Source organism: Carassius auratus, unplaced genomic scaffold (assembly GCF_003368295.1).
Source record: "Carassius auratus strain Wakin unplaced genomic scaffold, ASM336829v1 scaf_tig00033856, whole genome shotgun sequence".
Taxonomy (NCBI): Eukaryota; Metazoa; Chordata; class Actinopteri; order Cypriniformes; family Cyprinidae; genus Carassius; species Carassius auratus.
The window spans coordinates 85602-102825 of NW_020526107.1; the positions used below are offsets into that span (position 1 = coordinate 85602).

Genomic DNA, 17224 nt, shown 5'->3' on the forward strand with positions numbered 1-17224 from the left:
CAAGAAGGAGAGTGATGACCTGGCCTCCACAGTCACCGGACCTGAACCCAATCCAGATGGTTTAGGGGTGAGCTGGACCGCAGACAGAAGGCAAAAGGGCCAACAAGTGCTGAGCATCTCTCGGGGAACTCCTTCAAGACTGTTGGAAGACCATTTCAGGTGACTACCTCTTGAAGCTCATCAAGAGATCGCCAAGAGTGTGCAAAGCAGTAATCAAAGCAAAAGATGGCTACTTTGAAGAACCTACAATATGACATATTTTCAGTTGTTTCACACTTTTTTGTTATGTATATAATTCCATATATAATTCCACATGTTAATTCATAGTTTTGATGCCTTCAGTGTGACTCTACAATTTTCATAATCATGAAAATAAAGAAAACTCTTTGAATGAGAAGGTGTGTCCAAACTTTTGGTCTGTACTGTATATATATATATATATATATAGCAAAAATATATTTTCAAATACATATAATATATATTTCAAAATGGAAAAAGGCCTGTACTTTACGTAAATATTTTTTTATATTTGGCCTTTTATTTTTTGAAATTACATTTTGAAATCTATTTTGGTATATAAAGGTAGAAACTAAAAATATTTAATTGAGTATAACAGCATTATATATTTAATTAAGAATTATTTAAAATACATGTAGAATATATTTTGGCCAGGTTTTTTTGTTAGTTTTTTTTTGCCATGTGAGAATGTTTGGCTGTTGTGTGAGTTTGCCATGGTTTTGCTATTCAGTTTCTAAGGTGTTCTGAGTGTTATTAAGCTTTTGTTACAGTGAGTTTACAAAAGAGTTCTCAGCGGTTGCTTTCTAGTCAAAATCATAACTCTAATCAACCTGTTATGGCAGACATGACATTCAGTGTCACCCAAACACATGCAAACTACAATCCCTGCATCACTGAGCCACCAGATTGGCGTTATTGCGTGCATTGTTCCATGCCGGTCTGGAAAAAGGCCTCAGCGCTATGGAATATGGGTGTCTGTGTGAGCTGAGCTCTGGTTGGCGATGATATCTCAGATAGCCCCCCTCCCCTCTCCTCCATCTGTTTCCATCTCTCATGGTTGACCACATAGCTCTGCTCCCCTGGCTTCTAGTGGAGCCTCATTGTGCAACGCAGGCGGCTTCTGGTTTTCCGGACTCTATAAAAAAAGAGTAAAAGGGAAAGGGAGATGCACAGAATGAGGCTGCAAGCAATGGCATGGGTGTTTTTTCAAGCCTGGTGCACGAGGCACATCGTTCGCTTTTTTCTGTCATGGGCTTCCTCCATTCAGGGTGAAGCCGTGTTATCTGGTGGAGTCGGCACCATAGTGTGGGGGAAATGCTACTGAATGACTGGGAGAGATTAGCAACCACAGGACAGGTCCAGCAGACACGTACAGGCCCGAACGTTAGCGCTCGCCAGCTCCACCGCGCTCATGCTCGCAACCTCTTTTCCATTCACGTAAACAGACTGACAGAGACAAGAAGGGCTTAAATGGGGTTGTTGTTTTTGTTTAAAACCCATAGAGGTCATGTCTCAGTATGCTAAAAAAACTGCTTTTGTACGCCAAAAATGTTGATCACAATACAAACTGCCATGAAATATGTGAGAAACATTAGAGAAGTCAAGATTTAGGTTGTTGACCTCACTGACCCCATAAAAGCATCTTTCTCCACTGACAGCCATTCAAATGTAGCTGTGTATTCTGATTAAATATTTACCTGTATTATTGTAGTTGTTTTAATAGTGCCTCATCGTTTTTTAATTTTTTTTTAGCTAACACAGGATGACTTGAAAGTATTTCAGTTAATAAGGTATTATTAATACATTTAAATAATATAATTTTGATGCAAATTGAAATGCAAAACAAATAACTACCCAATAGCTACTTGTTTTAATGAAGAACATGCAGCTCTTTAATTTCTGAATTACTAAATAAATCATGGTTGATTAATTTATTATATCAATATTCCCAGTTTGTGTTAATAAAACAAGTTGAAAATAAGGGGCTTTGTCATAATTACAGTGGAAAAAATCCCTAAATATGATCATCCTTGTGCAAGGGACTCCCAGCCTGAATTGTAAAATAAAACTATATATGTTAATTTATAATTTGCTATTATAAAAAATGTGTAAAATATTATTTGGGAAATGTTTTGGTTGCATTACATTACATTATTATGTTTTTTGTTGTCAACATAGTACTGTAATGTTAGATGTAATTTTTATTTATTTTATTTATTAATAATTTATAAATTTTGTTTGATCACATTTTTAAGCATTTTTTTTTTCATTCATTTTCCCCCACTACCTTACAGATTACAGTTTGAAAACAAAAGTGCCATGTTTTAGCCTATATGGCTTACTTCAAATATTGTATTATTGTACAAGTTGGCCCTTGCCCACTCACATAAATAAAGAGGGAAAAAACCCTGAAAAAATATAGATAACACAAATAAGCAGGTGCATTCGTAAATAGAGTGCATAATTATATATCTGAATCTTTCTTTGAGAATTTTATTACATGCAAAGTCTGGTCAGGCGGATTGACAATTGTGTCATATCATAATCACAACTTTCGTTAAATACGCAGCACTGACCTCCAGTGTTTCTTTTACTGTCTCAGCACAGTCTTCAAACGAGCACGCGCTCTGCGTTAATGACGTCAGTTCAGTGCGCCTGCTCTCGCGCCTAGGAGAAACAGAAAGGGGAAGAATGGTGTGGTAAAGGTAAAAAGCTTCAATAGGGGCGGGGTTTAGCGACGAGGAAGTGCTTTTTAATACTCAAGCATCTTACTGGGACAAATTTGGGCACGAAGGTCTCAGGTGTGATCCCAATTGTTTTTTTGTTTTTTTTTATAAATTTCAATATCTTCGATAAAATAGTAAAATAATATATATATAATATTTTTTTTGTGATTTTTAAAACTTATTTACCTCTAGAAATAACATATTTTAATGTAAAATATGCTTATATTATCATTCCAGTAAGTTCAGACAGTCGAAACCTAAATATTTTGGTGACTTTGGTGACATATGATGGTATAATAACAAATAAATATGAAAAGTATCAGTAACAGTATTTGTCTGTATAGTACTCAGTGGGTGCATAAAGGCTGATATCTGTATAAATCAATGTTATAATGAGCTTAACCTCTTAAGTTTAAGATTTTCTTACAGGTTAAAATTGTAGAATTAAAAAATAAATAAATAAATAAAAAACTCAGTGTTGAGTGAAATTACAGGAAAAGACAAAGTAGGAGACAGTAATCATTTATTTCTGGCAAAAAATAAATAAATAAACAAATTAATAATTCAAAATAGTAAAATGGTACCAAACAGGTAAGAATTAACAATAAACCTATCAAGTAGCATCTTTCAGACATGTTTTGTTTGTAACCAAACATTAGTACTTTGATTTGGCACTGAAGTGTATGTGTGTGTGTGTGTGAGTGTGTGTGTGTGTGTGTGAGAAAGAGAGAGAGAGAGAGGGTGTGAGTGTTTGCACATTGAGGATGTTGTAGTCTCAGCCCTTCATTTATGTGTATGATCTGCATTGTGTTCGATTTATTGACTTTTATTGCACAAATAAAGAAATGCTCTGAATTATATATTTCCCTTTAATTTCATATGGGTGCCCAATTTTGTATGTTAGTTCAGATGGCAAACCTCAGATGCCAAGTCTTGTAACCATCATTTAAGATTAAGAGTAAAACTAGAAATAATAATACATATTTTGCCCACATTTGTCCCGAAGGTTGCTTGAGGTTTAATTGGTTTAGTACGCTGTGTATGACTTGTGTTTAACGATATATTACGGTAATGGACGAGGTTTTGCAGTTTAGTGGTTCAAGTGAAAATAATTTTTATAGAGATTACTCTTATCTTAGAAATTAATTTTAGTCAGAAAGCACTTCATTTGAAATAACACTGACTTTTTAATAAGCGTTAATTGAGCGTCGGAGCCTCCATGCGCCCCCTAGAGGACGAAGCGCTTCATGTCTCAGAGGAAAAGGAAATGGTTCACAAACACAGATTCGTGTCATTTTTCTGCACAGTTGGCCGTGTTAGCCGTTAGCATTTCTAAACAAAACATTATTGTGCTTTTTTCGTACCCTTTCTAGTTAATTTTGATCTTACAGTTGTATTTGCTATGCGGTCCCCATTTTGCTACGTTCATGTTGTTATATCCAGTCTAGAAAATAATAACAGGCACGGAAACTTAGGAAAGCAGACAGCTTTAGAATCAAATGACTGACACATTGTTTTTTTATATATATATTATCAGAATTTCAATGAGTATTTTACGAACGGCATAAGAATCTGACAGCAAATCTGGTCATATCTTATACACCCCACATTTCTGAAAGCAGTAAGTAAACATGTTCTGTACATTTTTCAGACATCTGTCATTTTTTTTACTTTCCCCAGACGTTTCCTTATTAAGAAAGAAAATTAAATGGTCTGTTTTGTACATCTCGTTAAATATTAAGATATTTTGCTCTTGATATTGAATTTGTGGAATGATTGAATGGATGGATATGGTGTTATATATTTTCATTTATTATTTAGTAACTTTTTATAATATGACATAAACACCTATCATGTTATGAACTGCTATACAGTCATATTCAGTCATAGTCACAATTTAAAATAGCTAATTTAACAGTTATTTATTCTGTATATAGAATAAAACTAAATCTAGCATTTGCCATAATTCTAATTTATCATCAAACTATTTGTTCTTCCATATAAATTATATTTCTTATTCATGCAATTTGGGACTTTTGACAGATGTTTTGAGCAACTGTCAAAACATCCTCTTCTTCTCAAGGTTTCTGGTGTGGATCTGTAAAATCCTAAACTGATGGATCCTGCTCCAGGTTCCAAAGGTTCTGTTCGATCACCGAGAGGAACATCTGAAACCAAAGTCAGAATACATTCATGTTAACCATTTAAAGGAATAGTTCACCTAAATATTTTACTCCCCCTCTGGGCATCCAAGATGTTGATGAGTTTATTTCTTCATCAGAACTGATTTGGAGACACTTGCAGAACAATGAATCCTCTGCAGTGAATGGGTGCCGTCAGAATGAGAGGCCAAATAGCTGAGCGTTTGTTGCATGTTTGTAAGAAACAATTCCATCATTTAGATGTTTTTAACTTTTGCTTCTGGCTAAATTATGAGTCCTCTGTCCATAATATGGCTTTCTCCAGTTAAAAAGTTGTCGGATCTGAATCAGGAGAGAAATATGCACAGATCAAGCTCCCTTTAAACTAGTGAAAAGTGCAAGTATTGTTTATTGTTGCTGGATTCGTATTTTGGCCAAAACAAAGGTTTAAAGTTAAAATGCTTTACTGATGGATTTGTTTCTTATAAACACACAGCTTTTCACTTCTGATTACATTAACTGTTGGACTTGAGTGGTGTGGATTACTGTGTTTTTTGTCATCTGGATTCTCATTCTGATGGCACCCATTCACGACAGAGGATCCATTGGTGAGCAAGTGATGCAGTGCTATATTTCTTTAAATCTGTTCTGATGAAGAAACAAACTCATCCTCATCTCGAGGGTGTGTTGATATGAAATTTTTGGATGAAGTATTCCTTTAAGACAGTGTTCAGCACCTGTGAGTTCATCGTGTGTCGATCATTTGCTGTGTTTTTTTCAGTTATCAGTTTTCAGGTTAATAATCCACAGATATTCTTGAAGTTCACCCTCTTGATCCACACAGTGTTTTGTTCTGTTTTACTCATTTTTCAATGTGGTGTTTTATTTGGGTTCCTGTTTTCGGCTGCATGCAGATCTCTCTGAAAGACCTTTGTGTTCTCCAGAGATAAAAACATCAATCCGAACCAGAAGAAGAATCTTCAGGAGGCGCGGAGGAAGGGCAGAATGGATCGGAGTAAAGAAGAGGAAGAGATGAGCAATGAACTCAGAAATATGGTAGACACTTAATCACGCTTAGTCACTGTGTTTTCTCATGAAACTTGTCAATAATCATCTGTATTATAGTTCAAAAAGCAAAATGATGCATGAATAAAATGTTTTTTTTAAACCTTAAAGATGTTAGTCAATTGCAACTTTATTTTCCATGCAATTCTTCCCCCTTCTTCTGCCCAATTGTCTCCATTCTTGCTTTCTCTATTAGCTCACATAGTAGCTTACAGTAGCTTTTCATATTTCAAAAAGATTGCATTACTGTGTTTAACTCCTTTTCATTACAAGTAGGTGTGGCAAGTCCATTTTAATATAGCTCCCCAACGTTGGCATTAATGCACATTTTCAGTTACGCACATGCAGTAGTTTCTTTATCAGTGTTAGATTGCATGTTTAAAAATGGAGTGCTTTTGGAAAGGCTTTTTTAATTTTTTTGTGGATGTTTTTTAGGATGTTCGTGGTAAAACTAAAGCAACAGGAACAGGTCTGGTCTATGTAGATGCCTTTACTCGCTTTCACTGCCTCTGGGATGCCAGGTGATGCTCCAGGAAGTTTACATTTATTGACAATGGACACACTTTATATTAAGTGGCATTAACTACTATGTACTTACATTTTAATTAAGAATTTAGTACAATGTACTTAATGTGTACATGCATGTTTTTACATGGTACTTATATATATATAAAAAAAACGACATTTACAGTAATTACATCTGTATTTAATTTCTGTAATAACATTTATAATTACACTGTTGACCCATACTTTACACCTTAACACACCTTTAAACTTACCCATACCTCCAACCCTCTCCCTAACCTTACCCCTATCCCACCTCAATAGCAGCAAAAGTGTTTTACAATACAATATGAACACAATAAGTACATTGTACTTATTTTTTTATGTAAGTACATAGTAGTTAAGGCCACCTAATCTAAAGTGGGACCGACAATAATTTGCCTAAAACTGAAAATGCTGTCTCATTTTTTCCTTTAATTAATTGGTAACCCTTTATGTCTTCCATTAGATGCTATAAAGCATTCAAAGTCAAAACCTTCAGAAATTCATTTGAGCATTAATTTGAAGATGCAATAAAATATAAATATTATGTTTTTTTTGTGATTTCAGTGACTTATTCTTGTATTTAACCTCATTTGAACTAGTTCACTTAGTATTGGTTTCTAAAAGATATTCTGTAACAGTGGGTTGGATGTCTTTGTTTTCAGTCACCCGGAGTGTCCAGCCAGAGTGAGCACTGTGATGGAGATGCTGGAGACGGAAGGTCTGCGGGGACGCTGCATGCAAGTAGAGGTATAGATACTCCTGTAGTGATGATGTTATCATTAACAGGCTTGTCCCTGAATTCCTCCTGTTTTTGAGTTTTAATTGGTTTATTTTTGCATGTAAGGCCAGAGCTGTGTCAGAAGCTGAGCTGTTACTCGTACATACGTAAGTTTATATGCAAGCTTGACACTGTTAATCACATTGGTTTTATGATTGTCACATGGGGGAATGTGTTGTGTTCAATAGGAAGGAGTATGTAGAGCTGATGAAGTCTACACAGAATATGACAGAGGAGGAGCTGAAGACTCTGGCTCATAAATATGATTCTGTCTACCTGCATCCTGTAAGTCACCTGATCACAAATCTTCTCCAGTTCAGGAATTTATTGTTTGCTTATTACTCCAGTTCCAGTGTTTCAGTGTTAATCTTACATTCCCTGATGTTTCGCAAAGTCAGCATGAAAACAATATTGATGACTATTAGGTGATTATAGGGATAGTGCACCCAAAAATGAAAATTTGATGTTTATCTGCTTACCCCTGCTTAGGTGACTTTGTTTCTTCAGTAGAAGTCAAGTCAAGTCAAGTCACCTTTATTTATATAGCGCTTTAAACAAAATACATTGCGTCAAAGCAACTGAACAACATTCATTAGGAAAACAGTGTGTCAATAATGCAAAATGAAAGGCAGTTCATCATTGAATTCAGTGATGTCGTCTCTGTTCAGTTTAAATAGTTTCTGTGCATTTATGTGCAATCAAGTCACAAATCACTAGAACACAAACGAAGATTTTAACTCAAACCGATGCAGTCTGTCAGTCATATAATGCAAGTGATTGGGAATCACGGCTTTGAGAGTCAAGAAAACATACACAAACAAAACAAAAATAAAACTTGTGGCTCGTGAAGATACATTGATGTGTAAAGACAAAAAACGATCAGTCTGTGCAAGAAAATGAACTGTATTTATATAGTTTTCACCTCTGATTTCCCTGCAATGTCCGAACTGTCCTTATGAGCATGTTCTTCTCAACACCCGGTGCCTGACACGTCGTCTTCTTGTTTTTAGTATTTTTATTTTATTTTTATTTTTTTGAAGACTTATAAGTGCATTTCCTCCACCTATCTCTCAAGTGGACCATTGACACTCATAATTGAGATTGTAGATAGAATGTCAATGATCTGTTTGAGAGAGAGGTGGCATTAATGCACTTATAAGTCTGCTGTCTACGGTAAAGCAAGAAAAAGAAGAAGATGCGTCAGGGGCTGGCTGTTGGGAAGAACGCGCTCAGGACCCGCTCAGGACCCGCTCAGGACAGTTCGGATATTGCAGTGATTCAGAGGTAAGCAACAATATAAATACTGTTCAGTTTCTTGCACAGACTGATCCTTTTGTGTCTTTATACATAAATGTATCGAGCCGCAGGGTTTAATTTGGATTTGGACTTTCAAAGCTGTGATTCCCATTCACTTGCATTATATGACTGACAGACTGCATCGGTTTGAGTTAAAAAATCTCTGTCTGTGTTCTAATGAAGAAACAAAGCCACCTACATCTTGGACGCCCTGGGGGTAAGCAGATAAACATAAAATGTAAATTTTCCTTTAAGCATGAATTAGGGTACCTTAGTGAAGCAGGGTAATAAAATAACTGTAACTCTAAGTCTCTTTTGGCTTATTTCGTAAAAAAAAATATATAAAACATAATCAGAATAATTTATTGTTCTTCCAAAGTGGTGTAGTTTATTTGTTTATGGTTGCCAAACAACATGGTTTTAATTTTGTGGAATTGTTTTTAATTCTACCAGGAGTTTTTTGCCTCTGCCTGTCTGGCGGTGGGATCAGTTCTCCAGCTGGTGGATAAAGTGATGACAGCACAGCTGCGTAATGGCTTCTCCATCAACAGGTCTCGTTGCATCTGTTATTATTGCAATTCTAATATTTCTGCATTTTCAGTTAATATTGATCTATTTTTTTCCTTGTACACACAGGCCTCCTGGTCACCACGCTCAAGCAGATAAGATGAATGGCTACTGCATGTTTAATAATCTGGCCATAGCAGCGCGTTACGCACAGAAGCAGCATGGAGTTAAACGGTGAGAGAGCATTTTGCTTTACAATCACACTTTTATTTGCAACTATACAGTACATTATGAAACAGACCTGATACATTTCTCTGCTGTTATTGTGAGCGATTCTTCAGAACACTTTTAATCCAGAGACAAAAGTGTTTGTTTTCATAATTTTCCTGATAATTATCACCTCTAAAACATATTTTTTTACCCATGTGCCTATTGCTTTGAAGATTTGAATAAATGACATGAATCAGATTAACCAAACGAATCAAATTCAAAGTTTGGTCATAAATATGTAACATTAGAAAAGCTGTGTTTATGTTGCAAACACCGTTTCTTTAATGAAGTCTGTGATTTGAGATCTTTTGCATGAGGTGCGACTCTTTCTTCTATCAGAGTTCTGATTGTGGATTGGGATGTGCATCACGGACAGGGAATCCAGTATATTTTTGAAGAGGATCCCAGGTAAATTCATCCGTATCTGAAGCACCAGAACATCACATTACATTTATTCTCTCTGAATGTCCCTCATTTGTAAAGACTCTCTCTGTGTTTCTGTATGGCAGTGTGCTGTATTTCTCAGTGCACAGATATGAAGACAGCTCCTTCTGGCCACATCTCAAGGAGTCTGACAGCAGTTCGGTGGGTTCAGGACCTGGACAGGGCTACAATATCAACCTGCCCTGGAACAAGGTACACCACACTCATTTCCTAAGTGTTTGTGAGGCTCATGTCCATTACATTTACATGTAGAAATGCTACAAACGCCTGTTTAGAGTGAGTTAGAATTGAGGTTGTAAATGGTTAGGCTAACATTGTACTGTGAGAACTGAAGATGCTTCAGAAGTGTGTTGGGTTGGTGCTGCTGAATGTGGCCTGATCTCTTTATTTAACTCCAGATAGGGATGGAGGATGGAGATTACGTCACAGCTTTCCAGCAGCTCCTGCTTCCGGTGGCGTATGAGGTACAGCTTTTAGATCAGCCACCTGCACATGTGATTTAAAGCTTGCTGTTTCATGACGACTCCTCTCTTGTGTATGTTCTTTCCAGTTTCAGCCTCAGCTGGTGTTAGTGGCGGCCGGCTTTGACTCTGTGATCGGTGACCAAAAGGTGAGATGCTCCGCTTCATTCCCTTTCCAAAACTCATTCCACGTTAATTGTTTAATACGGTCTATGTGTCTAGGGTGAGATGCGAGTGAGTCCACAGTGTTTCTCCATCCTGACCCACATGCTGAAAGGTGTAGCACAGGGTCGACTCGTGCTGGCTCTTGAGGTACGATCATATTACGAACAAAATTCTTCTTTGTAGTTAACATCTCACTCAGAATCACTGTGTTTTCATCTGTTAGGGTGGATACAACCTCCAGTCCACAGCAGAGGGTGTTTGTGCTAGTGTGAGGTCACTGCTGGGTGACCCTTGCCCTCACCTGACCTCTCCCGGCGCTCCGAGTGAAAGGTATGCTTACGCTCTCTAACATTTCTTTCTGTTATTCCCTGTTCGTTGTGTTTATTTTGATGTTTTGTTGCAGTGCCCTAAAGTCCATCTCAGAGACCATCTCAGCCTTGTATCCATTTTGGAAGAGTCTTCAAACTTTTGGTAATCAAATATAAAGAAAGCATTCATCACCATTTTTGTTCAAAAATGATTCAGTACAGCATAGAAGGATTGAGAGGTTTGTATGTTCTCTTCGGCTCTTGAATGTGTGTGGTCTTCAGAGGGTGGTCCTCTCTCTGATGTCACTCCCCGGCCCACTCCAGTGTGTGCAGAAGTGAAGGTTTCCTCTCCGGTCACTGGACTGGTTTACGACAAGAGAATGATGCTTCATCACAACATGTGGGACCGGTGAGAGTGTTAATAACATAGACACCACTGTATCCCTGTGACACTGCTGAAAATGGCACATTTTCTCATTTTGCGTGTGTTTTGATTATTTGGTTGTGTGTAATATATAAGATGAGGATCTATTGATTCCCTTAGTTGTCATCCGGAGCTCCCTAAGAGAATTTCTCGCATCTTTTGCCGGCATGAGGAGTTGGGCCTGGTGTCCCGTTGCCTTCAGATACCAGCTCGTCTAGCAACAGAAGAAGAGCTGGCACTCTGTCACAGGTGACAATCAAATGAATAAATCAGTGTTGACCACATTCATGTAGAAAAACATAAACACAATCTTTATCTAATTTACATAATGTTTCCTCAGTCCTGTTTAGTGGTCATTTCTTACTAATACTGATGTCGTACATTGCATTTGATTCAATTAAAGTCTGTTTTTCTCTCTTGTGTCTAGTTCTAAACATATAAGCACTATAAAGAGTACAGAGCACATGAAACCCAGAGATCTGGACCGTCTGGGAAACGATTACAACTCTATCTACATCTGTAATGATAGCTACACCTGCGCCCTGATGGCCGCTGGGTCGTGCTTTAACTCTGTACAGGCCATAATCACAGGCCAGGTGATCTTTATAAGTTATACACTTCTTAATATGTTTCCGTAAAATGTGTCCCAGAATGTTACTGCTTGAATTTGTTCGTATGTGTCCTTAATTTTTCGTTTGGTCCTGTAGGTGAGAAATGGCGTGGCTATAGTCCGTCCTCCGGGTCATCACGCAGAGAAAGACACGGCTTGTGGTTTCTGTTTCTTTAATACGGCTGCTTTGACCGCTCGCTATGCCCAGAGCATCACTCACGAATCCCTGCGTGTCCTCATCCTCGATTGGGACGTTCACCATGGAAACGGCACGCAGCACATCTTTGAGGAGGATGACAGGTTTGACCAGTCCCACAGACGACCATAATCAACCATAGTATAGTGGTCTGGATCAGTGCTGTTATTGTTAAATCAAACTAAAAATATTACAAATTATTTTTGTAACTTGACTAAAGCTGAAATAAAATATAAATACTAAAGGGAAAAAGTTAATTATTTTTTTTTTTTATTAATGTTAATGTAATGTTTCCTATTAATGAAAGCTTAATAGAAATAATAATAATACTTATATTAAAAGTAATACAATAATAATAACAATAATAATAATAATATTAATAAAATAAAAAAAAACATTATAAAACTATATAAATAATAATAAACTAAATAAAAAATACAAAAGCACACAACAAAATTACTAAAACTCAAACTAAAGTTAAAATGAAAAATATAATATATAAAAATATTTATAAATGCTATAATAGTATATTTAAACATTTAGCAGACGCTTTTATCTAAAGCGACTTAGTGTTTTCAGGCTTTAAAAACCAATTAAGTTATTACTTACACCATATAAATCATATAAAAAAACACTAATCTGGATGAAGTCAGATGCCGATAAGAGGTACGTAATTTATAATTTAAAAGTTTCCTTTCACCAAAATGTCTTATTTTAGTTTGCTTAAGCATTTCCTACTCTTTCTCTGACCCTGAGAATTAAACCGTCTGTTTTGAGACTATGAGACATCTGATGCAAGTTATCTTTTTTTGTTTGATCAGCTAACCTCTTTGCATTTTAAATGACTAACAATGGATCACACTCAATATAGTGTTTACCTGCAACACATCATTCAATAATAGCCTGTTTACAAACGTGCATTCATAAAGCAGTCAGAGCTAAAGTGTGATGGTGGTGCATCATAATCATTAATGTTCCTGTTGTTTTGTCTGGGTGGGTTTGCGTTATTAATGTGAACTCTTTATGTTGTCATATGTATTAATATCTTTGTTAGAGATCAGTCACAAATGTCTTTGTTCTCCCAGTGTTCTGTACATCTCCCTGCATCGCTATGAGGACGGGTCATTCTTCCCCGGTTCAGAGGATGCTAACTATGATAAGGTGGGGCTGGGGAAGGGCACAGGATACAATGTTAACATCCCCTGGAATGGGGGAAAGATGGGAGACCCAGAATACATGGCAGCTTTCCATCACATAGTGATGCCGATAGCCAGAGAGGTAAAAGCACATCATATGCTCGTTTTTACCTGATGTTGTTTGGTGTTAAATACTAACTGAATAGTGTTGTCTGTGTTCTAGTTTGCCCCAGAGCTGGTGCTGGTGTCTGCTGGGTTCGATGCAGCACGAGGCGATCCGTTAGGAGGGTATCAGGTGACCCCAGAGGGCTACGCTCACCTCACCCATCAGTTAATGAGTCTGGCTGCAGGAAGAGTGCTAATCATACTAGAGGTGGGCTAGATTCACTCACACATGTTTCCTTTTGAGTCTTTCAGTGGCTTATACTGAGTGTTTATAGACACTGAAGACTGGAGAAATGATGCTTGAAATTTGCATCACATGAAATAGCTACATTGTAAAATACGTTCAAATAGAAAAATGTAATTCTAAATTGTAATAATGTTTTGATCAAATAAATGCAGCTTTGGTGAGTTTTTTGAAAAACATTTAGAACACCGTCTTATTCTTTTCACTATAGGGGGGATATAACCTCACCTCCATCTCTGAGTCAATGTCCATGTGCACCAGTATGTTGCTGGGAGACTCTCCTCCGTCTCTAGACCATCTGCCCCCTCTGAAGACCAGCGCCACTGTTACCATTAACAATGTCTTGCGCGCACACGCCCCCTTTTGGAGATCCTTGAGAATACAGAGTGAGTCTGCATATCGAAAAGTACTTCCTAAGTCTGAAGAATTGAATTGTACGAACAGAATGACTATTTTAATGCGACATGCTTTTGTTTGTGTGTTTATGTCAGTTCCAGAGTCACTTCGTTTGGCTGTGCTGTTTCCTAAATCAAAAGACAAGAGGGCATCGGTGGGCACGAGCAAGAAATCTCCTCGCCAGTCCACCCCTGCCCAGAGTCCTGGACAGACACCGCAGCACCTCGAGCAGTCTGGCCTTGATGAGCTCAGTAAGGACCTGCTCTCTCTGAATCTCAACACAAGTACCTCATCTAACCCCAGCCCAGCGTCTGTCCCCATTGGAGGAGCCAGACGGAAGGTGAAACCCAACCCACAGAGGGATTCAGCAGACCGGGAGTCAGATTCACCCCTAAAACTCACATCAGAGAAAGCCAGAGCTGGAGATGGCACGCATGCAGAGATTACAGCTGTAAAACCTGAGACACCTGTAAGCATACTCTAATGTCATTAGCAGTGTATTTTGGCCACTAGTAATGTATTCAGTCATCAAACTTGCATTGAACAGGACCGGACAATCCCAGAATCCGTGGATGACCAGGAGAGTTCAGTGCTGGAAGCCGCTGGTGGCCACGCCACTATGATGTCAGTCTTAGGAAGTGCCTGCAGAGCACAAGCCACAGATTTGGTAACATATGCACATGCAGTAAAATGTGGCCCATTAAAAACCAATTAAAATACATTATTAATTCTAGTAAAAATAATAAATATGAAATGTTTGTGTGCTTGTGTGTGTGTGTGTGTGTGTGTGTATATATATATGTGTGTGTGTGTGTGTGTGTGTGTGTGTGTGTGTGTGTGTGTGTGTGTGTATATATATAATAAGATATTTAATAGTAGTAATAATAATAAATGCATGATTATATGAAGAAATAATCATAATAATAATACATTATATGTTATATGTTTATATATCAATGTAAAAGTAATAATGAACAATAAATAAAATTATATATATATATATATATATATATATGTATATATAAAGTTTTATTATTTATATTAATAATAAATATATAAATGTTAAATAATATAAATATTAAAATATATTTAGTAGTAATAATAACATTAAAATAAAAGATACATAATAATATATATGTACTAGTAATACAAATTTATATATGTATGTGAATTGCATATTATTCATTATTCCTTTTTTTTTTTACAGTAGGTTATTTGCATATGGGTACATTTTAGAATGTTGCAGTTATGTTGCTGAATTGGCGAGTAGCAGAGAGCTAGATTTATAGTTGTCATTCTGTTGCATCATTCAGTACTCTGGGCGATACTAATGGGAGTTTGTGTGGTGATCTAATCATGTGGCTCTCGTTGCTAGGACACCATGTATGTGGTGGACCCGCTGACATGGTGCCCACACTTGGAGTCAGTGCGACCGGTGCCTGCAGGTGGCATCGATGTCTTCCTGCCGTGTGAAGAGTGTGGAGGCGATACAGAAAACTGGATCTGTCTCTTCTGCTACAAGGTAACAGTTAATGACGCTCACAGCAAAAACAACACATGGATGTGCCAAAATCATTCATGTAACAGCCTTACTGTGTGCTCAATGAAGTTTAGAGTTGAGATTTATCACTGCCAACAGTGGTGCACTATGGGTCTCATTCACTAAGTGTGCATGTCGTTCAGGAGGATCATGTTTTTGTATTCCACACGGCAGAGCTGTTTCAGACGGGCTTCATTTCCTTTTCATTTTACAAAACTGCTTTGTTTACAGCAATAACCAAAAAACACAATATTTTGACTGTTCCATAAGCGCCACCTGCTGTCTGAGAGGGAATTAGCATTTTTAGCATAATTTCACAAAGCTAAAGTTTGGCTTTTATCTTGAAATTATGCAATTTTGAATGACGATGTGTATACATGAGTGGAGTCCAACTGGACAGATGCTGATTGTATAGTATTGTAACATGAACTACTTTTGAGGAAAAGAAAATCGTCTCCAGGTTAAAATCACTGGAACACAACATGACGGTTAAGAAGAATATGCATATGTTGTGAATAAACATTTATAAATATGAATAATCCAAACAATTATTAGTGAATGAGACCCATTGTATGAATTTAAAATGAACCACTTATTGTGGTTGAAGCACTTTTATATGTTTTGTGTCAGGTGCTCTGTGGGCGTTATGTGAAGCAGCACATGGTGACCCACGGGCAGGTGTCGGGTCACCCAATGGTGCTGAGCTTCGCTGACCTTTCTGTCTGGTGCTACGCTTGTGAGTCATACGTCCACAACAAGGTGGGTGCCGCCCAGATCAAGGGCCTGTAATCACTGAATGATGCATGACAACATGTTCATTTTTGTTCTTTATAAGATCAATTCAATTGTCACTGTTAGATTTAACATGCACCTTTTCAATACACAGCCGTGTCACTGTCTGTCTCTGTACACACAGGTGCTCCATGAAGCCAAAAGTGCCGCTCACCTTGTGAAGTTTGGAGAGGAGATTCCTCCTTTCAGCTAAACCAGCAGAGAGAAAGAAGCGATTGTTTGCATGCATGTAAAGAGACCAAACTGAGCTGCGGTAGAAGCAAGTTTCTTCAGTTTATCTGTCTTCCTTCCTCACTTTTGTCGTAAACATACTTCATAGATTCTCATTGTGCCAATTGTGGGGTTGTTTACCAAAAAAATTGATTTTATTTGAATGGAATTTGTTTGATCTTAAAGAAAATCTCTAAAAGGTGTCCTATCTACAAATTGTAATGGTTGCTTTTTTTTCCCGAAACAGTACTTTGATTTTATTAAGAGTTCTTGTAGAAAAACGGTAGCATGGTGCTAAAATCACAATTTTACAACCAGCCAAATCAGTGTTTCAGATGTATTGCATTCTCAGTGCACAACTAACAGTGTTTGCACAGCACTGTTGAGAAGCTTTTTTGTTTTCATTCTGAATTTCATTCAGACTCCAGACCAAGGTGATCAAACTGTGGAAATTACAAAACCACCGTAACCTGAAAGCAATAAATAGTGCAATTTTTACTTAACCAGCATCCGAGGACAGGATGTAATGAGTTATTTTGTGTTCCTTTTCTTTTTTATCTATTCCTTTTTGCACAAACATGATGACTCAAACATTTGGAAACCCTCACTTTGTTGCATTATAAATAAATAAAAAATGCATTTTATACATGATTTAGCATTTTATGGCCACATTTGTGAAAAGATCAAAGGGAGAATCTCACTCCAATGTAAAATTAAATAAATAGTATTATATATATGTGTATATATATATATAAATGTTACAATAGTGTTTTATATAAAGAT

General features: G+C 37.0%; 1 protein-coding gene across 4 annotated transcripts; it reads left to right on the forward strand.

The window, feature by feature from the left end:
• The first annotated feature begins 4020 nt into the window (after positions 1-4020).
• Positions 4021-16957, forward strand: LOC113081328 (histone deacetylase 6-like). Of its 4 annotated transcripts, none has more exons than XM_026253419.1 (28): positions 4021-4365; positions 4828-4923; positions 5830-5941; positions 6386-6471; positions 7162-7246; positions 7344-7384; positions 7466-7562; positions 9027-9124; positions 9210-9314; positions 9690-9758; positions 9860-9986; positions 10193-10258; positions 10345-10404; positions 10478-10567; positions 10644-10750; positions 10824-10891; positions 11011-11137; positions 11273-11401; positions 11580-11748; positions 11860-12062; positions 13044-13236; positions 13318-13467; positions 13715-13889; positions 13995-14368; positions 14447-14566; positions 15275-15421; positions 16070-16198; positions 16356-16957. In XM_026253419.1, the coding sequence occupies exons 3-28, from the start codon at positions 5891-5893 to the stop codon at positions 16422-16424; spliced, it is 3135 nt and encodes a 1044-aa protein (XP_026109204.1). In that variant the 5' UTR covers positions 4021-4365; positions 4828-4923; positions 5830-5890; the 3' UTR covers positions 16425-16957. The 4 variants fall into 4 exon arrangements, with proteins under 4 accessions (XP_026109204.1, XP_026109206.1, XP_026109205.1 ...); XM_026253421.1 differs by having other exon boundaries at positions 5855-5941; XM_026253420.1 differs by lacking the exon at positions 4828-4923 and having other exon boundaries at positions 5800-5941.
• The last annotated feature ends 267 nt before the right edge of the window (positions 16958-17224 follow it).